Source organism: Hemiscyllium ocellatum, chromosome 26, assembly GCF_020745735.1.
Source record: "Hemiscyllium ocellatum isolate sHemOce1 chromosome 26, sHemOce1.pat.X.cur, whole genome shotgun sequence".
In the NCBI taxonomy this organism is placed as follows: Eukaryota; Metazoa; Chordata; class Chondrichthyes; order Orectolobiformes; family Hemiscylliidae; genus Hemiscyllium; species Hemiscyllium ocellatum.
In genome coordinates, this window is record NC_083426.1 from 48907842 (window position 1) to 48925129 (window position 17288).

At 43.0% G+C, this 17288-nt stretch overlaps 1 protein-coding gene across 1 annotated transcript in view; it reads right to left on the bottom strand.

Annotated features, from left to right (window-relative positions):
- The window catches only part of LOC132828236 (sodium-coupled monocarboxylate transporter 1-like), a 93531-nt gene that overhangs the window by 65613 nt on the left and 10630 nt on the right, over nt 1-17288 (bottom strand). Inside the window, exons 2-5 of the mRNA XM_060845198.1 lie at nt 16727-16792; nt 16298-16349; nt 14775-14842; nt 1385-1539 (exon numbers count right to left, since the gene is read on the bottom strand). Of these exons, the coding sequence (XP_060701181.1) occupies nt 1385-1539; nt 14775-14842; nt 16298-16349; nt 16727-16792 (341 nt within the window). The remainder of the gene's footprint in view (nt 1-1384; nt 1540-14774; nt 14843-16297; nt 16350-16726; nt 16793-17288) is intronic.

Genomic DNA, 17288 nt, shown 5'->3' on the forward strand with positions numbered 1-17288 from the left:
GAGGGTGCAAAGAAGGTTTACCAGGATGCTGCCTGGACTGGAGGGTTTGCCTTATGAAGAAAGGTTGAAAAAGCTCGGACTTTTCTCTCTGGAGAGAAGGAGGAAGGGAGGAGACCTGATCGGGGTATACAAGATAATGAGAGGAATAGATAGAGTCAATAGCCAGAGACTTTTCCCCAGGGCAGGACTGATGGGTACAAGGGGTCATAATTTTAAGATATTAGGAGAAAGGTATAGAGGAGACGTCAGAGGTTGGTTCTTTACGCAGGGAGTTGTGAATGCATGGAACGCATTGTCAGTGGTGGTGGTGGAAGCAGAGTCATTAGGGACATTTAAGCGACTGATGGACAGGTACATGGAGAGCAGTGAGGGGTACATAGGTTAAATTATTATTTTTTACATTAGGATTAAACCTTGGCACAACAGCGTGGGCCAAAGGGCCTGTTCTGTGCTGTACTTTACTATGTTCTATGTTCTAAAACCATCTTTCTTTGTCAAATATGATTCCAACAAGCAGAATGTTTCTACTGATTTCCATTCCAGGTTCCTTCAAGCCAGACTTGGTTAAATGTGACCTCACCAACGGAACACAACTGTGTTGAATCAAGACTATGATGAGATCAGGAGCTGAGTGCCCTTATGGATTCCAAGCTGAGCATCACTGAGCAAGTGCTGTTTGATAGCACTATTGATAACATGTTCTGTACTTCATTGATGATCAATATAGACAGTAATTGGCTGAGTTGGATTTGCCCTGCCTCATCTTTTGCATTGATGTGCTGGGCTCACCCACTATTGAAGATGGGGATATTTGTGAAGCCTGCTCTTCTAATGAGTTGTTTAATTGTCCACCATCATTCACAACCAGATGTGGCAGACGGCAGCATTTAGATCGTGTTGTTAGTTGCAGAATTGCTTAGTTCTGCCATCACTTGCTGCTTATGTTGTTAAGCTATTTTGTAGCTTAACCAGGCTGACACCTTGTTTTTTAGGGATGCCTAGCGCTGTTCCTGGCACGACCTCCTGAGTCTTGCAACACAATTAACTCTTTTCACTGTATGTGTGACAATGATCAGTCAAATCAAATCATTGAACCAGAGTTTCCCAGGTTTGATGATAATGGTAGAATGGGCAATCTGGCAGGCAGGAAATTGCACATTGTGTTGGAGTGCAATTCTGTTGTTGCTGATAGCCTACATCACCTCATGGATTCCCAGTGTTGAACTGCTAGATAAGTTCTAAGTCTGTCCCATTTAGCACGATGATAGTGCCACACAACACATAAAAATATCAGTCCAAAATCATCAAATCCCTGTGAGAAAACCACCCTCTCTACATTGTTAACTTATTCTCAAATCCCCAAAAATAACTGTCAGAGTCTTACTCCCAGAAGTTGAGTCTTCCTCCATGATATGAAATGTTCAAGATCTGGGTAAAACTTCCATGAATTACCACACCTCGGATTATCACTGCTACGAACCCAATGATCATAACTGTCATCTGGAACACATCAGTCCACACCACAGCTTTCAGACCACCCTAAAACACAAAAGGCATCATGTTAAAACATGACACGAAGCTACCTGTTATGGATCAGAGAAGACCCCCTCAAAATATTTTAAGAACATAGCCCAGACTCTAACTTTTTTTTTATTTTAAATGTAGATGTGAAGTCTGTGTTCCAGAAGTGATGAGACTGGTCAAACTACTTGATGTTAAGCAAAATACAATTTATTTAAACACTATAGTTACAATACAAACAAAAGAAAGAGAAAGTAAGAAAACCTTAACTATTGGAAAACTTAACTGAAAAATAGATATAGTCCTTATTACTAATTAACTGTTTCAATATAAAAACATCCCATAAATATATCCCTTGGCAAAAAGACAAATTCATACACAGAATCTCACATGCAGTTTTCCAATTCAGGAGGAAAAAAAATCAAGAGACAGTTGTAGCTAGGAATCGTTGACTAAAGCTTCCAACTCGTCTGAGACCCGAAACAGCTTCTGATGCTACAGCTTAAAGAAACTTAGAAAACCTAGCCTGTGAGAGCTGGCCTCACCCATTCAGGTTATAAAAGGCCTTACATGTTGTTCACTTACAAGTGGTTCTGGTAGACTGCTCAGCACCTCTGCCTTACAATTTCTTTAAAAAAAAATCCAAGACAAAATAACCTTTTAAAGTGACAGCATCACCTCACACACACACCAGGATACAAGAATCGATCACAAAAACTGAGCCCAGAGTAAATTTTAAGTAGAGTTTTTAAAGAAGAGAGAAATGTAGTGAGGCACAGGTGTGTAGGATGGGAATTTCAGAGTTGCAGCTGAAGATATGGGCAATGGGGAGAGATTAATTTTGGAAATGTGCCAGGGACCAAATCAGCACTAACTAGCCACCAAAAAAATGGCCAACTATCATTGGTATCCATACACACATACGAAGGGAGATAGCAGCTCACCTGGGACCATCCATCCATCCTGGGACAGGCTAAACAAAGACATGAGCGGGAATTTCTAGAGGCCTGGCATTCAAACTGAAACTCCGTTTAAACACATTGATTTGGATCCCATTTACCAACCTCTCAGAAATAGAACCGAAAATGATATCACCTACTGCAATAAACCGAGACAGATGAATAGCAAGCAGGACAGAACACCAATGCTTCCCTGAGGCTCACTGACGATGTTACCTAGCATGTTGATGAAACGTCTTGAGAACAAATCTACCAGCTCAATGAGCAAATTCACAACTTGATCCACAACCCGAGCTACAAATCTTTTCCAAAATTTCAAACACCTACGGACACAATATGCTCAAATTAGCCAGTAGATAAGAAACCAATGCCATTCAACTGAGCGCCATCTGCCATCAACTGTACTTCTGACATGAATGTCTCAGGAAACAGGTATTACCACAATGTGTCAAACACAAACCACCTCTCAACATCCCACAAGCCAGGAGAACAGCAGAACAAAACGGCTGCAGAATGCTACGAGAAATGATAAATGATGCCCACAACCAACTCCACAAATACAAACAAGAAATTTTGTGCCAAAAAACTCTGTACACTAACGTGACTGACAAGGAATGGACAAGTATGCTAGAATGAGCCATCAACACTAAATAACAGCAGACCAAGACAAAGAAAAGCCTAGTCCTACAAGAAAAACTGGCTAAGCTCACACACAACTCAGAAACTTGGTAAAGAACCTGTCTGACCGACCGCTCACAGACACGGAGAAAGCCATTCTAATATGAGAGATGAACCACAGGGACGAGGATAAAAATGACTTCCTATGAGCACAGGAATCTACCCTGAAAAACAACGGACTTATCGACGAAACCCAGCAGGCTATCAAACAGATGGTGGCATCAACACTAAGCAGAAAGAAACGAGGAAACACCCTCAACACACTGGAAAGGAAAGCCCTGGAAGGACTCAGAAAAGACAGAAATATCATTATCCTACTGGCAGTCAAAGGGCGCATGAACGTCATCCTGAATAGAGTACAATACATTGTAAAAGCAATCATGCTATGCTACTCGCAGATAGAAAACTGCATTATAGCATCTCTGAAGAAACTACACAAGACAGGTGAAGTTAACAAGATAGACTCCAAACAATGAAATCTGAAGGATCCAACACACCCCGTTTCTACAGACTGCCAAAGGTACATAAATAAGGGGCCTCCCTCAGACCCATAGTCTCACTTCCCAGTGCACGGCATACAGACTAGCAAAGGAACTGTAACGCAACTGAAACACTCACTCCACCCAGGAATCCCTTAACATTAAAGACACCAAAGTAGAGGATGATGAGGTCATGGTTCCTTTGATGTGATGACCCTGTTCGCCTCAATAAATATCACCCTGGCCAAAGAAACACTGGCCTCACTGCTAGGCAAACCAAGGACACAAACACCTGACAGCACCAACTCCATCAGCAAGGACAGTATCCTCAAACTAGTAGACCTGAGCCTCACAACCCACTTCACCTTCAACAACAAGGTCTACAAACAAATCAATGGGACGCTTATGGGATCACCAATTTCAGGGCTTTTAGCAGAAGCACTTATGCAGTAGTTAGAACAAATAGCCTTTCCCAAGATCTAGCCCAAGCTTTGGGTCCGCTATGGGGATGACACCTTAGTCATCATGAAACACAACAAATTAGAAGAAACCCACAAACATATAAACAACATCCTTACCAAGAAGAAGAGAACAATAACAGACTCTTCTTCCTAGACTTCACAGTAGAATGAAAAGCCAATGGAGAGCTGCAGACCAATGTCAACAGGAACGCCACACACACAGACCATATACTCAAATACAGGAGCAATCATCCCAACACCCACAAACAAAGCTACATCAGGACATTATTTAAACGAACCACAACACACTGCAGCACCCAGGAACTAAGAGAGGCCGAGGAAAAACACCTATACAATGTATTCAGGAACAATGGGTACCCAATAAGTGCAGTTCACCAATTCCTACTCAACAGAAACAAACAAGAAGACACAATACACCCAGAGACTCTAGCCACCCTGCCATACATCGAAGACATCTTGGAGATGACGACCAGACGACTTTGACCCCTTGGCATCATGGTAGCGTACAAACCTATCACCACACTAAAACAGTTTCTGATGAATTTAAAGGACTCCATACCAACAACCAACAGAACGAACATCATATACAAAATATCCTGCAATCACTGCAACAAACATTACATCGGACAAATGGGCAGGAAGCAAGCCACCAAAGTATATTGTTACAACGCGGTGGTAAATCCTTCTGCTAATTAAACCAAACCCACAGAAAAGCTCACCTCACCTGGTAATCTGTTAATGTTATGAGTGACAGAGAACTACCCAAATTTCACTATTTAACAAAAAAAATTCTTTAACTCTAAAAGTGAACATTAAACAACAACTATTTACAACTCTAAGCCTTCTTTCTCTGAAAGATTTGTTATCTACCTCCCACTCTATAATATTATACTTCCAATAAAGTCCCAGTTAAATTTACAGCAACCAGACAATGGCTGTCTTCTCTGATGTCAATCTTCCTCTGTTTGTAGATCTCCCTGGGTCATCTTCTATCTTCTATTGTAAAGATACCTTTGAGAGAGAGTGTGGTGAATAATAGTCTTTCAATGGCAGTTGGTGCTTTTTCTGGCCACTGTCCAAAATGCCTGTTTTTTTTATACCCCAAAGATCGGATCGACTCATTGGTTGCCTGTAGTCAAAACAGTAAAATTCAAGTTCGATTGGGTTTTAGTATCTTGGGGCATTATTAAACTGATTGGTTAAATTCAAACTACTGTGAAAACAATTGAGGTATCAGGGTTACAGTCAAATGTTGCATCTTTGAATTTTCCAGCACTCTGGCTACCAGCCGTCATATGACAGGTGTGGTGCTGGAAAAGTATAGCAGGTCAGGTGGCATCAGAGGAGCAGGATAATAAACATTTCAGGTAAGAGCCCTTGATCAGGAATCATGAGGGGTACTTGCCAGCTTTCACTCTCTCTTAAAGGTACATACATACCCTCAACATCATAACAACATGAGCACCAAACAGCCACCAAAAGACTTGACCCAACTATCACTGGTATCCATAAACACAGAAGAAGACGGAAAACCAGTTTGACTGGAACAATACATCCATCCTGGGACAGGCTAAACAAAGACATGCACAGGAATTCCTATAGGTCTGGCATTCAAACCGGAACTCCAATAACAAACATATAGATTTGGACCCCATTTGTCAACCTCTCAGAAACAGAATCGGAAATGATACCCTCTACCACAACAAACCAAGACAGATAAAGAGCAAGCAGGGCAGAACACCAAACGCTCCACCAGAGGCTCACTGATGATGTTACTTCCCATGGTGATGAAATGTCTGAGAACAAATCTACAGCTGAGCGAGCAAATTGACAACCTGATCCACCTGAGCTACAAATCTTCTCCAAAATCTCAACCAGATTTAGAAGAATGCAAATATCTCAGAGAGGTATTTGGATGGAGGAGATCACAGAGAATTAGAAGGTTTGAGCGCGATATATAATGGAGTGCTGGAGCTATGCTCTTCAGGGAGCTCAGCAAAGGTAGGGAAACAGATGCTTTGTTGCATTTGCACAAACATTACCAGCCTCCAGAATTGTTCTTGCTTTGCTGAAAAGGAAGAAACTGGGTTAAATTGTGAGTATTCACTAAGTAATTGAGGGATATTCTATTCCTAAGAACATAAAAACATTAGAAACAGGAGCAGGGGTTAGCGATTTGACCCTTCAAATGTCTCCTACCTTTCAACAAGATTATGTCTATAAAAAAACCCAGAGAATTCTGGAGAAACTCAGCAGGTGTGACTGCATCTGTGGACACAGAAACAGAATTGAACTTTTGAGTCTGATGTGACTTTTCTCTCAAACTCAAGAAACAGAAAAATGAAGCAAGGTGAGATGAAGGGAGTTAAAAAAAATCACGAGGACAAAAAGAAACAAGTACAATAAGAACAGAAAGGCTGATGCAAAGTGAAAAATCACACAACACCAGGTTACAGTCCAACAGGTTTAAATGGAAGCACTAGCTTTCGGAGCGCCACTCCTTCATCAGGTGGTTGTGGACAAACCCACCTGATGCAGTCCACAACCACCTGATGAAGGAGCAGCGCTCCAAAAGCTAGTGCTTCCATTTAAACCTGTTGGACTATAATCTGGTGTTGTGTGATTTTTAACTTTGAAAACCCCAGTCCAATGCCGGCATCTCCAAATCAGAGAGGCTGATAATGGAGTTCTTTTATTCCTGGGCATAGTTGTCTCATGATTGCTTTAGCAGAAATTAAATACGAGGGCAGTTATAGAGTACAACGATCCACCCAAACTGGTAACACTCAGATGCTGAATTCCTTGGATTGAGGAAGAGGGAAGCAGTAGTCAGAAGTTCCCATCAAGCACTTTAGTTAGGCAAGGATATGGCAAATGGAGTATGATGTGGTAATATGTAAAGTTGCCCATTTTGGCAGAAGAATATAAAAGCATGTTTTTCTAAATGGTCAGGACCTGCAGAATTCTGAGATGCAGGTGTTTTGAGGTGTCTTTGTACATGGATCACTAAACTGGGCTGAACATGTACTCCTGCTCCTGATTCTTGTTTGCACGTATGTTCATGTGCATTCAGAATAAAAATGAAGATTTTAGTTACAAAGTGTGAGTTCACCGGGAGACATCATGATCAGTTAACATAAGGGTGATTTAGAGTCATAGAGATGTCCAGCATGGAAACAGACCCTTCGGTTCAACCTGTCCATGCCGACCAGATATCCCAACCCAATCTAGTCCCACTTGCAAGTGCCAGACCCATATCCACCCAAACCCTTCCTATTCATATACACATCCAGGTGCCTTTTAAATGTTGCAAATGTACTTGACTCCATCGCTTCATCTGGCAGCTCATTCCATACATGTACCACCCTCTGAGTGAAAAAGGTGCCCCTTAGGTCTCTTTTATATCTTTCCCCTCTCACCCTAAACCTATGCCCTCTAGTTCTGGACTCCCCAACCCCAGGGAAAAGACTTTGTCTATTTATCTTGTCCATGCCCCTCTTGATTTTGTAAACATCTATAAGGTCACCCCTCAGCCTCCGACGCTCCAGGCAAAACAGCCAAAGCCTATCCAACTTCTCCCTACAGCTCAAATCCTCCAACCCTGGCAACATCTTTCTGAATCTTTTCTGAACGCTTTCAAGATTCACAACATCTTTCCAACAGGAAGGAGACCAGAATTGCACGCAATATTCCAACAGTGGCCTAAACAATGTCCTGTACAGCCCAACATGACCTCCCAACTCCTGCACTCAATACTCTGACCAATAAAGGGAAAGCACACCAAACACTTTCTTCACTATCCTATCTACTTGTGACTCCACTTTCAAGGAGCTATGTACCTGCATTCTGAGGTCTCTTTGTTCAGCAACACTCCCTAGGACCTTACCATGAAGTGTATAAGTCCTGCTAAGAGTTGCTTTCCCAAAATGCAGCACCTTGCATTTATTTGAATTAAACTCCATCTGCCACTTCTCAGCCCATTGGCCCATCTGCTCAAGATCTTGTTGCAATCTGAGGTAACCCTCTTCGCTGTCCACTACACCTCCAATTTTGGTGTCATCTGCAAACTTACTAACTGTACCTCTTATGCTCACATTCAAATTATTTATTTAAATGATGAAAAGTAGTGGACCCAGCACTGATCCTTGTGGTACTCCACTGGTCACAGGCCTCCTGTCTAAAAAACAACCCTCCACCACCACTCTCTGTCTTCTACCTTTGAGCCAGTTCTGTATCCAAATGGCTAGTTCTCCCTGAATTCCATGAGATCTAACCTTGCTAACCAGTCTCCTGTGGGGAACCTTGATGAACAGGCAAAAGTGAGGACTGCAGATGCTGGAAACCAGAGTCTAGATCAGAGTGGTCCTGGAAAAGCACAGCAGGTCAGGCAGCATCTGAGGAGCAGGAAAATCAATGTTTCGGGCAAATGCCCTTCATCAGGAATGGAGGCAGGGAGCCTCCAGGGTGGAGAGATTAATGGGGGGGAAGAAGGTAGCAAAGAGTAAATAGGTGAATGGGGGTGGGGATGGAGGTGATAGATCAGAGGGGAGGGTGGAGCACACGGGTGGGAAGGGAGATTGGCAGGTAGGACAGGTCATGAGGATAGTGTTGAGCAGGAAGTTTGGAACTGGGGTAAGGTGGGGGGAAGGGAAATGAAGAAACTGGTGAAGTCCACCCTCCCCTCTGACCTATCACGTCCATCCCCACCCCCATTCACCTATTGTACTCTTTGCTACCTTCCCCCAGCTTCCCTTTCTATCCTTCCTGTAGCATTTGTATCCTGGAACATTAAGCTGCCAGTCCTGTCCATCCCTGAGCCATGTTTCTGAAATTGCTATGATAACCCAGTCCCAAGTTCCTAACCGTGCAAGATTTCATCTGCCTTCCCTGTTACGCCTCTTGTATTGAAATAAATGCAGTTTAATTTATCAGTCCTACCTTGTTCTCCGCTTTGTCCCTGCCTGCCCTCACTGTTTGACTCGCCTTTGTTCTCAACTGTACCCGTCTCATTGGGTAAATAGCCCTTCTTCAGGGATGGAGATGAGGTAGGGGGAGCTGCAGATAAAGATGGAGGGCAGGTTTCGGTGGGGAGAGGGGCAGAATGGTGATTGTTGAATGTAAATTAGTGAGAGTTTAGGCACATATAGCAGAGTTTTAGAAGACCTGAAAATTAAAGAGGGGAGAACATTGATGATTGGCCAAGAATCCATGAGAATAGTGAATTCTGAAGTAAAAAATGAATGACTGAGATATTAGATTACTTACAGTGTGGAAACAGGCCCTTCGGCCCAACAAGTCCACACTGACCCGCCGAAGCGCAGCCCACACATTCCCCTACATTTTACCCCTTCACCTAACACTATGGGCAATTTAGCTTGGCCAATTCACCTGACCTGCACATCTTTGGACTGTGGGAGGAAACCAGAGCACCCGGAGGAAACCCACGCAGACACGGGGAGAACGTGCAAACTCCACACAGTCAGTCGCCTGAGTCGGGAATTGAACCCGGGTCTCTGGCGCTGTGAGGCAGCAGTGCTAACCACTGTGCCACCGTGCCGCCCAGATATGGGTGGAAGTAAGAAATAAAAAGAGAAAGGGACTCTAGTAGGAGTGGTCCACAGGCCTCATAAAACTAACTATATCGTGGAACAGAGTAAATTAAGAGCAAATAACAAAGGCAGTACATGATACATGAGTGATTTCAATCATACGTGATTTGGGAAAGGAACAAGTTTGTCTGTTCACGTGATTAGGAAAATCCAATTGGCAGAGAAAGCTATGAGGAACAACTCATAAATGGTATTCAGGGTTGTTTCCTAGAACAAGATAATGTGGAAACAACTAGAGTTTTAAATGTGGTAATATCTAAATTGGCAGATTTAACATAATGATCTGAGCAAAAGATCATCTAAGAAACAGAGACCGTCACTTGGGCGAATTTAGAATCTATAGCTAATGGTGTGCTGCAGAGATCAATGCCGAGCCTGCGATTCTTTACAATGTATATTAATGAATTAGATGAAAAAAGTGAATGCATAATAGCCATAGCCAAGTTTGCAGATGACAAAAAAGGTCAGACACAAAGAGTTTGCAGAGCGATATAGATAGGTTTAGTGAGTAGTAGATAAGCAGCAGGCTGGAAGAATATAGCAAGCCAGGCAGCATCAAAACGTGGAGAAGTCAATGTTTTGTGTACTGTCATTCTTCAGGGATGGAGGTGAGATAGGGGGAGCTGCAGATATAGATGGAGGGCAGGTATCGGTGGGGAGAGGGGCAGAATGGTGAGGTACTGATAGATGAACACAGGTGGTGGGTACAACCTGGTTGATCAATGGGAGGAATGAATCTTGTTGATAACTGGAAGGAAGAGTTGATAGGTGGGTGAAAGGGAGGAAGCAGGGCTGGAAAGGGAGCCAGGGGGCTGGGTGGGAATTGGAGAACTCAATGTTGAGTCCTCTGGACTGTAGGCAGCCCAGGCAAAGATAAGGTGTTATTCCTCCAATTTGTTGTCTAATTCACTGTGGCAGTGGAGGAGGTCAAGGGTGGACAATTGGAGAGGGAATGGGAAGGGGAATTGAAATGAGTGGTGACCAGGACGCCAGGCTGGCCCTTATGGGCCTGGCTGAGATGCTTCATGAAACATTCCCAAAGTTTATAGTTAATCTCACCGATTTAGAGAAGACCACATCGGGAGCACCGGATGCAGTAAACTAGGCCATATCACCCACACTGTCTACGACCTCATCATCTCTAGTGATCTCTCCCCCACCGCCTCCAACCTCCTAGTCCCCCAGCCCTGCACTGTCAGGTTCTCTCTGCTCCCCAAGATCCACAAGCCCAATTACCTCACCCAATCCATCATCTCCACATGCTCCTGCACCAATGAACTCATTTCTTCCTACCTCAACTCCATTCTCTCCCCCTTGATCCAGGCACTTCCCACCTACATCCGGGACACAAATCACGGTCTCCACCTCTTCAGAAACTTGCAGTTCCTTGGCCCCCAGTGCATCATCTTCACTTGGACGTGCAGTCCTTATACACATCCATGCCCCACAATGATGGCCTGCAATGGTATTCTTTCTCAGTTTTTCCCTTTGCAACAGACCTATCCAGTCCCCTCCATCAATACCCTCCTCCACCTCACTGAATTAGTCGTCACTGTTAATAACTTTTCCTTCGACTCGTCCCATTTCCTCCAAATCCAGGGTTTAGCCATGGACACTTTCATGGCCCTGAGCCATACCTGCCTCTTTGTCAGTTAATTTGAATAGTCCCTCTTCAGTACATACAGGTACAGTTCCCCAACTCTTCTGCTGGTACCTCAATGACTGCATCAGTGCTGCATCCTGCACCAAGGCTGAACTGGAGCAGTTCATCGACTACATTAACAATTTCCATCCTGCCCTCAAACTCACTTGATCCACCCCGAAAACATCCCTCCCCTTTCTTGACCAATCCATTTCCATCTCCGACGACAGTTTATGGACTGACATTTACTATAAACCCACAGACTTCAACCCACAAACACCATCCAATAACTATCCAGACTACACGTCCACCCAGCCTATATCCTACAAAAACGTAATTCCGTTTTCCAATTTCTCTGTTTCCATCGCATCTGCTCTGACAAGGAGACGTTCCACTCCTAAGCATCCCAGATGTCCACCTATTTTAAACAATGTTCTTTTCCCCCTTCTGTCATCCAGACAGCCCTCAACCACACTGCCTCCATTACCCACTCCGCTGCTCTAAACACTCCCCTGCTGCAGACGTAATAAAGATAGGTACCCTTAGTCCTCACTTTCTACCCCATCAGCCCCCACATCCAATATATCATCCTCAAACACTTCTGCCAACTCCAATTAGACCCCATTACCAAGAACATTTTCCCCTTCCCATCTCGCCCTGTAATCCGCAAGGACTTTTGTCACTCCTTGGTTCGTGCCACTCTCCCCACCAACACCATCCAATACCTTCCCCGCAACCATAAAAAATACAAAACTTGCTGGTACATCACCTCCCTCACCTCCATTCAGGGTCCCAAACAGTCCTTCCAGGTGAAACAAAGATTTACCAGCAACTCCTCCAACCTAGTTTACTGCATCTGGCATGTCCGATGCGGTCTTCTCTACTTCAGTGAGACCAAATGTAAACTTTGGGAATGTTTTGTTTAGCATTTCAGCCGGGCCCGTGAGGGCCAGCCTGACCTCCCAGTCACCACCCATTTCAATTACCCTCCCATTTCCTCTCCAACATGTCCATCTTCGACCTCCTCCATTGCCACAGCAAATCAAACTGCAAATTGGGGGAACAATGCCTCATCTTCCGCCTGGGCAGCCTACAGCCCAGAGGACCTAGCATTGAGATCTCCAATTTCAAACAACTTTCCCACCCATTCCCCAACTCCCTTTCCAGGCCAACCTCCTCCCTTCCATTCCACCTTCCGACCCTTCCTTCCAGCCACCAACAGATTCACTCCTCCCATCGACCAATCCTCATCGTATGCACCACGCATGTTCACCTATCACTACCCACCATTCCGCCCCTCTCTACCACTCAAAACCCTTCCCCCACCCCTCTTTATCTATAGCTCCTCACACCCCCACCTCCATTCCTGAAGAAGGGTTATACCCAAAACATTGACCTCTCCACAACCTGATGCTGCCTGGCTTGCTGTGTTTGTCCAGCCTTCTGCTTGTCTAGTTTGGATTCCAGCATCTGCAGTTTTGTTGTCTCTAACGCAGGTAAAGTGAGTAGGCAGTATCATGGCAGATGGAATATAATGTGGGAAAATGTAGGGTCATGCAATTTGGCAAGAAGAGCTGAATATTATTTAAATAGATGAAGATAGCTGAAAGCTACACACCAGAGGGATTTGCAAGTCCTCAGTTATGAATCATGAAAAGCTAGCATTCAAATTCAGTGGTTAACAGGGAAGGTAAATGGAATGTTGGCCTTTATTTGAAGAGTAATGTGGTACATATTTAGGGAGGTGTTGTCAAAACTACACAAGACCCTAGTCAAACCACAAATGGAATACTGTGAACCGTTTTTTGAGCACTACATCTACAGAATAGTAAACTGGCAATGGTGTCACTCCCAAGGAAGATTTATTTGGGTGATTTATAGGGACTGTATGAGGAGATGTTGAGTTGGCTGTATACTCATTGTAATTTAGATGAATGAGAGGCAACCTTATTAAAACGTACAAGATTCTTAAGGGACTGGACTGCATAGACGTGGAAAGGTTGTTTCCCTTGGAAGAGCGTCTAGCATCAGAAGGGCATAATCTCAGAGTAAGAGGTCATACATCTAGGACAGAAATAAGGAAGAATTTTGTGTCTCAGAGGATATGAATCTTTGGTATTCTTTACCAGAAAGCTGTCAAGGTTGGGTTGTTAAGTATATTGAAGGCTGAGATAGACAGATCTTTAATTATTTAGGGAATCAAGAGTTATGGAGAAAAGGCACGGAAGTGAAGTTGAGAATCATCAGCTTGGCCCTGATCTCACTGAGCTGCACTGCAGATTCCATGGACTGAACGGTCTATTTCTGCTCCTATTTCCCATGGTCTTATATATGACTAAGCTTCACTAAGTTTCCAAGCAAAGAGGTCTGTTAGGTATAAGGAACACTTTTGTCTGTTTGTGTCAGGAACAAAGAAAATGTTCAAAGTGTGTGAGAAGATTTGTAGCTCGGGTGCTCGTTGTTGTGGTTCTGTTTCGTCCCCCGTGACATCCTCAGTGCTTGGGAGCCTCCTATGAAACGCCTCTGTGTTGTTTCCTCCGGCATTTATAAAAACCACTATAAATGCCGGAAGAAACAACACAGAAGCAATTCACAGGAGGCTCCCAAATACTGAGGATGTCACCTAGACAGGGGATGAAACATCTGCAACACAAATTCCCACTTCAGCAGACAGAACCACAACAAAGAAAATGTCTTCGGCAGCCTCAAAGTGCATTTGTTTCTGTTTATCTATTACTGGGTAAATAGTCTGACACCGTAGAGAATTTGAGAGGACTGGTGACGCAGAGGTGGACGTCATCAGTGATTATGTAGAAACTGACATCTCGATCTTGGATGATATTGCTGAGGGGCAGGAAGTTTATGAATAATGAGAGGTATTAAGCAGACATCTTTACGAAACACTAGAGGTATTGGAGCAGGAACAGGAAAAGAAACCAATACCAGCAATGCAGTGTCTCCAATCAGATAGAAAAGATGAAGAAAGATGAGAAGCTTTGTTATAATGATAGGTGATAATGAACCTGATAGAAGGAACTCAAATGGAGTTGTTGGAAAAATGGACAGGCAACTGGGAGACAGCAAATCATTCATGGATTTTAGAAAGGAAAGGGAAGTTAGAAATGGCACTTTAGTTTACAAGGATGCAGGGGTAAAGAGTTTTATATGGTGTAGATAATTGCAGATTTGAAGGAATCTCTAATGCCACACCAACATGAAGCCACCTGCACCAATTCACCTGCTTCAGAATCCCTGACTCCTACATTTGCATCAAGATCCACAAAAGGTTTGTGCAAATACAGCTAAATATATTGACTTACCTTTCTGGTCCACCTGCAGCAACAAACAAAGAGAGAGACACACATATACATGCATATATATAAACAGAACCATGTTAAACTTACCAGAGTACAGTAAAGGGTGCAGACAAGACCAGTTCCAACGAGTACACCCCAGAGATCAAATCCAGTTACTGATAAAAGCAGAAGTTACTCCGGCTTAGTAGAAAAATGAATTTTCTTTTACGTAGTAATAAATTAACTTATAAAACTGTAAATTAAATTTGGAATGAATCAATGCTTATGCCAGAGACAGAGAGAATGGTAGAGGGCATTTAAATAAATAAATAGATGAGTGGACTGATTTATTTTTGCCTTTATATTACAGAGTGATACAGAGAGATGGTTGGTGACAGTATGATAGAGGTGAGAGAAATATTAAAAGTTAAGACATCCTGGAGAGAAAGACACAGACCTGAATGAGACAGAGTTTTATTCCACTGGGGAATGTGAAGGAATGTTAATTGCTTGCATTATTACAAAGAAATATTACTTAGCAATACAATTTGGAATGTGATCAACAATCATAGAAACCATACAGTATGGAAACAGGGCATTCAGCCCATCAAATCTGCACCAATCATCTGAACAGTGTGCCCCCCCACCTTTTCCCTATAACTCCAGATATATCATGGCTAATTCACCTGACCTGCATATCCCTGGACAGCACTGGACAATTTAGCATGGCCAATCCATCTAACCTGCACAACTTTGGATTGTGGGAGGAAAACAGAGCAGCCAGTAGAAGCCCACACTGACATGGGGAGAAATTACACACAGTCACCTGAGGCTGGGAATCAAATCAGGGTCGCTGGTACTGTGAGGCAGCAGTGCTAACCAATAGGCTACTGTGCCATTCATGGCTTGCAAAATAATCTGGCAGCACTGTAGCAAATTTTGTCACATTGTGTGGCAAGCAGCTTATTGAAATTTCTCATCCCAAGTCTTTGCTTTCTAAGAGCTAGAGACTACAGCAATCACTTAACACTGTCGCATCATCCCATCGGAGAAAGTGATGCACAATACCAATTCTAACACCCGCCATTAGAGACTTCTTGAAATGAATGTCAACCATTGGCTTCAGCACTCTGGAATGGACAACTGGTCACTATCACTTCGTGGGTTTTGTTGAGACTTTATGCTTTCTCTTAAACATTCTTCAGTCCCTTCTCTAACTAGGTATTTTTTTAAACAATCTGTTCAGAAATGGTCTTACACACCTCTGAAGCAGGTGTGACTTGAACCTAGATCTCCTGGTCTAAAGGGAGAGACGCTGCTACTACACCACAAAAACCCCTCAGTCCAGTCTCTAAATAGATAATTTCTAATCGACCTGTTCACAGCTGTTATTACACACCTCTGCAACAGATGGGACTTGACCCCAGGCCTCCTAGCTCAGAGGTGGGGATACCACCGCTACACCACAATAGTCTCTTCTTCTTATAATTACCACATTCCTTAAGAAAATGCAGCTGATTAAGATAGATCACAGGGAGATAAAGATGTTTCTCCTCAGGGCAACTACATTTGGGGCTTGACTGTACAGTAATGGTTTAATAACTGTGGAAAGAATGTTAACTTGTACTTACCCTGATTCAATGTTAATGCAGGAGCATAAATGACAATCCCAGTGTACAGCACCTGTAAAATGATGATTAACCAATAACCTCAAGCAAAACCATATCTGAAATAACATTAATAACTTTATCCAGTTGATGGAATTAGTGAGGTCTCTCTAGCTTATTCCTTCGGTTCAGCGCTGGAGGACGGACAGCTGAATGAAAAAATAGCATTTTTCAGTTCAGTTTCTCTCTCAAAGATATTAAATCAATTTACTGTCTCTTGGTATCTTTAACAAATGACTGATCCTTGCAAATGATAGTACCAACAGGTGGTTTGTCAAAGATGAGAAGCTTTGGAACCTAGACTGTTTTTTTCCCCTCACTAACAAATGATTTAAAATTCAAGTATGTTGGAAATATTTGGACTTTAAGTGCTGTGGAAGATTTGATACTCACTGTTTGAATGATGAAGAAAGAGGTTCCAATGTATCGAACTATTTTGGAGTACCTCATTTGTAAATACTGGAGAGAGAAAGACAGTCAATGTCAAGCAATTTATGTTTACAATAGTTCTGCATGTAATTCAGCAATGTTAAAGCCATTGGGTTGATTTTGTTTATAACCCTTATATACTGTAGCCATAATAAAATAGAACAGAATCTGGAGCAGACTTCCCTCCTCTGTCAAATGCAACAAAGTACTGATTCAGGTTAGTGAACAGTCATCCCTTCAAACCTATTCACTAGTGGGTGAGCTTACTCCTGGCTTTACCATTTGTCAGCCTAATGAAGAAAGTAGGGACTGACCAATGACGATGCTACAGACTGACAATTATCTCACACCAAACGCTACATTCACTAGTACAACTGCACACATTCTGTCAGGAAGCAAAGAATCTCAGGATAAGGAAACTTAACTGTGGAAACCAGGAAGGAGCAGAAAACTACAATGCTAATGGATATTCTCTTTGACAACTGTGGTAGTATTGTGCAACCATATCGAATTGCTGTTGTTACTC